This window comes from Geospiza fortis, unplaced genomic scaffold (genome assembly GCF_000277835.1).
Source record: "Geospiza fortis unplaced genomic scaffold, GeoFor_1.0 scaffold1, whole genome shotgun sequence".
NCBI classification, from domain to species: domain Eukaryota; kingdom Metazoa; phylum Chordata; class Aves; order Passeriformes; family Thraupidae; genus Geospiza; species Geospiza fortis.
This window is the reverse complement of record NW_005054320.1, coordinates 7650835-7658896: the sequence shown is the minus strand read 5'-3', so window position 1 is coordinate 7658896 and position 8062 is coordinate 7650835. Positions and strand designations below refer to the sequence as shown.

Below are 8062 nucleotides of genomic sequence, written 5' to 3'. Positions count from 1 at the left end.
TGGATGGCTGGCTAGTGAAGGTATTTTGTTTGTGCAAGTGGAAACCAAATGGACCCTTCTTTTGTGTTACAGTTACCTTCCTGTAAGTGGTAATAAGAACATGAGACTTCATGCAGGGGATTGGTACCGAGAATGCAGGTACAGGTCCTGCAGTACTTTAAAAGATGCTCTGGTGCACAGCACATGGGAAACAATTACATTGCTTATCCACTGTGCTCATGTGTCCTGTCCCACTAACCGTAAAGAAAAGAGTTTGCAAGAAAGGAGCAGTTATAAGGAAAAGCAAATAGGTATTTCTGGTTTATTGACTACAGGACAGCATATTCATTCATTCATGGGTGTACAGAACTAACATACAGGACAGATGTGATGATATCCTCCTGTCAGTGCTGAAAGGGACTTTGCTTTTCTACCCCAGCCCTTGATCTCTTCATTTCCTCCTCTATGGTTTAGCAGATGCACCTTCTTCTCTCAACTTGGCTTTCTTCTCCAGGTTCATGCTTGTAAGAGATTCATGTCTTTTCATAGCCTACAATGTAATAAGATCATCAGTTATCACCTGAAGGACCACAGAGTTGAAACTTGAATCAATAACTTACCTGACCTATCCTCACCAAGGCACAGTCCTGTCAGCTTTAATGGCAGGAAGCCAAGAGGGTTAAAATAAAATATTGAGAGATTATTTTGGCTGAAAGCAATTACTTCTCTGGGAATAAATTAAACTCTTTTTTCAAGGCACTAGCAGATATGTTCTGTGGTTCTGGTCAGTCTTAAATACTGATCTGATTTTCATGAGACAGAGAAACAAATCAAAAGTTAAACATAATCACAGACTCACAGAATATTTTGAGATGGAAGGGACCACATGGATCATCAATTCCAACTCTTCACTGAATGGCCCACTGGGGGATCAAACTTGTAACCCTGGCGTTATTAGCACCATTCTCTGGCCAACTGAGCTCATCTCAGGAAACATAAATAATTCCAGCTGCTTTGAAAACAAGGATTCCAAAGTAGCTGTCCTCTCTTCCTGGTACTTGCATTCATACTCTCCAGTACAGAGGAAAATGCTCTGGGAATCATCAGTGTTTGAGCTCTGCTGTTAAAGCCAGGAAAAAATCCTTCTAGTGTTTCTTTTCAGAGCGCTGCATCCTTTTCATTGTAATAGACAAATTCTGATACAAAATGTCAGGTGACACTCAGTAGCTCACAGTGCTGGGGTTAAGACTGTCACTACTTGTAAGGTTTCTCTAGAATACAGTAGTCCATAGAAACCAGACCTGAGCATTGTCATCAGAAGAGAGGCAGCATAACAAATAAGGTTATTCTACCACGCAGACGCTTTAAGCTCAGGGGATTTTGTTTAAAGGAAGCATCTTCATGGTGACATCATCCTTTTCTGAGGAGAATTAGTCAATGAGGGTCAGTTCTGGGGAACCAGGAGGACTTGTTAAAATTTTGTTTGGTGATAAAATGACAACCCCAAAACAAACAAAAAACTCCAAACCCCCAAAGCAAGACAGTACTAAAAATCCCTAGAGGAGCTAAGAAGTTTAAGTGAAGGTTTATTTGCCTTCATCAGCCCAAATTCTGTGCTTACCTGCTTCCCTCTGATCACCATGGTGATGCATCCCACTATTGTCAAGGCAATCATGACATAGCTGAACTTCACACGCAGGGTGCTCTGTGCTGCTCTCACTGTCTCAAGCCTCAAAAAAAGAACAAAAGAACACACTTGTTATCAGAGACCCAAATAATTCACTTGGCTAATTATTTAATTTCTCCTAGTGTGCTGTCTTGGTAGTTTTGTGGAATACTAATAGCACTTGGCTCTTTGCACAAAAGAGTTTTACAACAGGAAAGGCTGATCTCTTAAGTATTTTGGGAGATACGTGGTAACAGAGGCATTCCTTTCAAAGCTGGAAACAAGCCCAACTTTTTAAACTTAGCTTTTTCTATTGTTAAATACTGCCTTTGCAGACCACTTGACTGCAATGCAAAGGAGGAAGGCTGCAGGATTTTAGTGTATTTGTTCATTATGGAAAGAACAGGGAAAACAGAGGAATGGTTTAACCAATCCTGTATTTTTCTGTCAGCTCCCTCTGTGCTCACTACCACCTTCCAATATCTGCAAAGCCAGGGAGAACTCATCTGTATTATAATTGTGATGTATTTAACATAGTAAAACATGCATTTTTCTCTCAATAGCAGAAGTCTGGTAAAACCCAAAATATGGTGTTCTAACAGTTGAGAGTTCATTGGGCAGAGGGAAGCATTAGCACAGCTTTGCAATTTCTTCTGCCTGAACTTCACAGTGGTTTCATTTATGATGCAGTCTTATTTCCCGGCAAGGTGCTTCCTCTGCTGCAGGACCTGAAAGTGCAAAAAGTGACACACAGGCTGCTGAATGCAGCACTCAGAAATTCTGAGCAGGACTTGGTAAAAGACCAGTGGTCCCCACTCCTGCTGGAGTAAACAGTCCTAAAGTGATCTGCTTCCCTGAGAAACTAAGGAGGTGTGGAGGATTGTAAGCTTTCCTATATCAGCTCTGGACAGAGGAACTCTTTAAATTTTTTTTTTTTTTTCATTTTAGGGGGCTTAGCTAGCCACACCAGTAGCTGTACCATCCTTTTGGGAAACCTGTTGCCTACTCTGCTATTATCTTTCAAAAACCAGAAGTCTTCCACCAGAAGAGTAGCAGTTATTGACACCTTCCAGCTGTGTAGAGAGTAAAAACAAAAGATCATATTTTCTTGAGTTAACTCTGAAGATCATTCTACCCAAATGACATCTTGGTTACAGCAGGTTTTCAGTCTGTGTTAGAGAGAACAATGCAAGAAGGGCCAGTGAAGCATTCATGCTTTTTAAAATACTTTCCATAATAACCAAAGACCTACACCCTGTCTATTTAACTCTCCTTGCAGAATTTAGGGCAGATAACTCCCTTCTCAAGGAGGGCTGATACTCTCACTGATTATATTTGGCACATGCCAAAATTCCAGAAGACTGGAGAAGCACCAACACTGTGTAATGAAAAGAATAAATGCATCAAACTAATATACCCCAAAACTAATGTGGAGAATGGATTTAATGGAACTGGGAAATTATTACTGTACATAAACATGAGTGAATATGGAATCTGTTACTACATTTTGACCCTTACATTTGGAAGAAAAAAAAGTTACTTCAGGATCCATGGTAGTTCAGCATGGTAAATCACACAGGACGTGAGAGCTGGGAAGTTTTGTTCTTGTTTTTGTCAGAGCATTGATCTGAGTACAAGATTTCTGATCATAGGGAACAAACACATCCATCTACAATAAAACTAATGGTTAATTTTAGCATCCAGGTTATTTGCTTCTGCTAATAATCTGCAGTGAAAGCCTTGAGTGCAGGCTGCAATTAGGCTGAAATGCACAGCAGTAGGATTTTAAAAAGTTTGCTAGTTAATTTTGGAAATACCTTAGATGTGTTAAGAATTTACAAGAGCAAAAGGTAGATATCTAAACACAACTTGCATTTTAAATCAGTTCAGTGGCTAAGTTTAACATTTGTTTAATAAATGGGTTGCTTCACCACATTTTACAAGATTACTGAGTTATAGCACAAGCCCTTACAACACATAATTAATCTCAGATTAATTAATTAATTAATCTCAGAACAGGAAAACAAGTTTTTGTGCTTTTATAGTTCTCAATTGTCTTCTCAGATTTGGCTGAATTATTTGTCTAAATAAAAAGAATTCCCTATGCACTTGCAGAAATGGTCAGCTTTTATCAGAAGTTGGTTTGTCCTTTCAATAAACTACTGAAATCAATCACTCTGCTAACTCCGTTTTCTTAAAAACACTCATAACAAATGTTTGGTATGCAAAAATATATGAAGTGATAGTAAGTTTTAATAATTTACTCCTGTATGTATTTCAAATGTAGTTTTAAGAAAAGTGATTCAATACAAAATGGAAGGATTCCACTTTTAACAAAATTCATTCATTGTGATACATTTAAATACAGGGATGGATTTTCAATTCCCACATGGTGCATCCAAACAAACAGAAAATATGTAAGAGGGCAGCTATATCATTTTCTTACTCAAGTAGTGCAAGATTTACTGTTTCTTTTTAATTTAAATAAATACATGTACTTAAAAGCATTACGAGCATGTTTTAAAAGATAACTATGCTACCACTAGGAATGTTTTTTAAACTAACAGTTGTCTATTGTTGATAAGTTTACTTTTCACATGGGACAAAGCTTTTGACATTTGGACTCAGCAGCAACAGGAAAATTTTGACTATATATAGTTAGGGAGCCTTAACACTGTTAGTTTAAATTCCAACTGGAAAGGAAATTGGCCCATGCCCTTTAGGTATTCATTAATAAATACTTAAATGAGTTTCAGTTATTTTATAGCTGTATATGAAAGTTTCCCACCGCAAGAGACTGACATATAATGAAGAACACTAGAAAAAGCTCACCCTAATGTTTGAAAAAAGCTTTCTAATTGTGAGACAAGAGTAAAAATGAACTGATGTGGCATGGTTTTCTAATGAAACAACTGATAAATGCTGGTCAACCCTTTGCAAAAAAAGGAAAAAAAAAATCAAGAGGGATACATTATCTTAGCACAAGAGAATTGCTGAGGTCATTTCATCTACAAGGATGATAAACCAAACATAGCAGGGTAAGGTTTTTCAGCTGTGCAAACCCATTCCTTTCTAGAAAAGTTGCATGCAAGTTCTGCATAGACAAAGTCTCTTACAGTTTCAAAAGCAACACTTACGAGACAGTCTCTGGAATATCCTCTGGCTTTTTGTAATGGCCTGCCCACAACAAAAACCTTCTCTCCCAGGGTGTAGGCCTGTATCCAGGCACTCCTGAAGCAGATCGACCTAAAAAACCCCAGCAAAACACACAAAGACACAACAACAAAACAACAGTCAGAGAGGCTGGATGGTCAGAGCTGTAACAAAACCAGTTAGGGTGAGCAATGCAGAACTCTAAATGTGATTGCTAGAGGTGGTTAGAGAATGAAAACTGTATCACAGATTAACAAACGTGTGAATAAGGATGAAACTAAAGCCATGTAAGGAAAGCCAAATCCTTCTCAAAACCTCTGTATCTGCTGGTCTAAATATGCAGAAGCTGCTCCAGCCTCTAAGGTTCCTAAGGTAGTTTTCTATTTCATTTAAAGAAGGTTAAAAAAAAAAAGAAATCAAATGGAACAGCTATAGAAAAGTCAACATGCTGCACAATAACAATAAAAGCCAATATATCATCACAGAATGTTAACTTTTTCAGGCAATGCAAGATTTTATCTGAAGGTATAAATAAACAGATGACCATAGGCAAAGACTGGACACATAATTTTCTGGTCAGTCTTTCAAACACCACAAACAAAATATTAATAATGTAACAGGGGAAACTTTTCATATATAACACACCATTAAATCTAAGAAACAAAGTGCAAAGATAGACAGCTTCTTCCTTTTAAACAATAGGCAGTATCCTGTATGGCCATGTTCTCCCTCATGGATTCATGAATTACCTAGGGAGTGGGGTGGATACAGTGTGCTGACAACACCAGGTTATTCAAAAACATAAAGGAGAGGGCTGAGCACAAAATGCCAGAGGGCTTAAGGACCCAGAGTCAATTAATTGGCCTGGGAACTCCCTTGTCCATAAACAGGAAGCAATTCCAGTTCACACACAAGTGACAGACTCTGCCCTCAATTATAAATCATTACCTCGGCCTGAGCAAGGCCTTGGGGTTCCACAGGGTTTTGGCAAGTGGCAGAAAGGAAAACAGCAGGAACTCAGCATTACTGTGCCTCTGTGTAAAACTGTGACTCCAGCTTTTTGAAAGGCATGGGAAAGACTTAGAGGGAGCTGAAATAGAACAGGCACAAGTATGGAATGGTCACCATGTAAGAAACTGTGTCACAGACTGAGACTCTTTGGCCTTGAAAAGCAGTGGCTGAAGCTCTCTTCAGCCCAGCAGAGCATTGTAAGAGACATTGGGAGTGTGGGTTATAATGAGGTCTTGGTTTGGAAGGGGTACTGAATAAAAGAAAATCAGATTATAAAAAAGTGCACATTGGGTTAAAAAATAAACACAAGACTGTAGCTGAGGAATTTCTTCTTAGAGAAGAACATTCTTAGAGAAGAAATTACTCTGGAATTTTAGCATCAACATTCTTAGAGAATGTGGACGCTAAAAATACATCCAGCTTCAGGAAACTGGGCAAATTTGTCAGGGGGAAAAAAAAATCCAGTGAGGACTATTAAAAACCAAGCTGCCACCTCTGGGACAGTGGTATAGAGAACCCTCTTCCTATTCTCTTCCTTAGGTTCTTGCTGTAGGTCACCATTCCCACTTCACAAAAGCATAAGGGACTTCCTTTACTGGCCCCTGCTGGAGACATCACACTTCTAAGGAGACCTTTTGTCCTACCCAGAGCAGCTGATCCATGTTTTTAACACAGAGTCCTGCCAAATGCTTCACATCTGTGTGCTCCTTTTCTCCTGCACGGGTGGGCCATAAGGAACCTGTGATACAGGGAGCACAGAAACTGTCCCAAATATAGTGAAAAAATGTTTCATGGCCTAAACTTTCCCTGACCAGCTCCACCCTTAAACATGAACAATTCAGAACCTTCCCTGCAGGGCACGTTCAGTTTTTGGAACAGCTGGAGCTGGCTGCACTCCGAAAAACTGCAAAAGTCTTTTAGCTCACACAACATTCCAAAACATGAACAGTTTACAGTGGGGCTGAACAGGCAGTTCCAGAGCAGAGCTGAGGAGCCCCAGTGTAGGAGTGTGCACTAGATAAGGCTCTGGTGATCTGCTACAAAGTGAATGCTCTGTGACCTTCACAAGTGGAAACATTGACCTGTGGCTTTTTGTTAGAAAACAAGACTTAACCAAATTTAATGCTCCATTTTTCAGTCTAGGGAGCAGAACTCTCAGAAAATCAGGGATATGACCACCTGTGTCAGCCAAATTCCTCTTCAGATGATTGCAGCATGGATATGCGAGTATTCCATGGCATTAAACATTCCATGACTTTATCAAAGACTCTTACTCTTTGTCTGAAGGTCTTGCTGGGGTTTAACACACAGCCTTCTGCTTATCTTGGGGTCCACTCCCTCGGTCATCCTCAGAACCGAGGGAATATTTCTTCCCAGCAGTTTAACAGCCCTATCTGGAAGAGAAAACAGAGGAAGCAAAGAGGCCAAATTTAACTCAGAGCAGTAGAAACCAGCTTTGCAATGGAAGCATTTCAAGCTTTTTTTTAACACAAGAGGAAAAAAAGAAAGAAAACCAATAGGTACAAATGAACCCAGGAAGTACCAGTTTTAGTTGTAATAGCCCACCAAAGAAATGAAAGCTTGTTTATAAGGTATGCCTTGAGCTTGCTCAGTAATCTTATGTAGAAAAATGTGAATGCAATTAAACTGATTTAGAGAAAAAAAACCAAAATAATGTCCTGCCAGCAATTTCTAAAACATTACAATTTCCAGGCACTAATCTAGACATATGCTTTAGATACACTTTGGATGGTGCTATTTCAAGGACTGCACACCAGCATTCTACCAGGTCTGTCACATCCCAAAAGCATTGACCAAGTCAAAAAGGCAGAATATTTACCACTGAGAGGTAACTACTTTGTAGCACATTAGAAAAGGCCAGGGCACCTTACATACGAACACAATACTTCAAAGAAAGCGTTTCTAATGCATTAATTAATATAATGAAAAAGTCCGGGAAAAAACCCCAACCAAACTAACTCAGAAACGCAAAAGGCGCACTTTAAAAAATATAAATTAGATCTTTTTTTACTTTGTTATACTGTCGGAAGGTGTCTCTCCTAAGGCCCTTTACTTTTGAGGAATAATACACTCCCGCTCTGAAAAAACAGGAATTTACATTTACAGGCAACACCCCCAACGGAACCGGCCCCTTTTCAAGCTCTTTAGAGCACCCGAGGCCCGGCCCCACTCCTGTCACTGTTTCGGACGGCAGTCCATCAGACACGGCCCCTCACGCTCGGCTCCGCTTCC

At 39.5% G+C, this 8062-nt stretch overlaps 1 protein-coding gene across 1 annotated transcript in view; it reads right to left on the bottom strand.

Annotated features, from left to right (window-relative positions):
• Positions 1-270: 270 nt before the first annotated feature.
• The window catches only part of FAM162A (family with sequence similarity 162 member A), an 8745-nt gene continuing 953 nt past the window's right edge, over positions 271-8062 (bottom strand). The window contains exons 2-6 of the mRNA XM_014306866.2: positions 7884-7908; positions 7084-7263; positions 4783-4891; positions 1601-1709; positions 271-529 (exon numbers count right to left, since the gene is read on the bottom strand). Of these exons, the coding sequence (XP_014162341.2) occupies positions 443-529; positions 1601-1709; positions 4783-4891; positions 7084-7263; positions 7884-7908 (510 nt within the window). The 3' untranslated portion in view covers positions 271-442. The remainder of the gene's footprint in view (positions 530-1600; positions 1710-4782; positions 4892-7083; positions 7264-7883; positions 7909-8062) is intronic.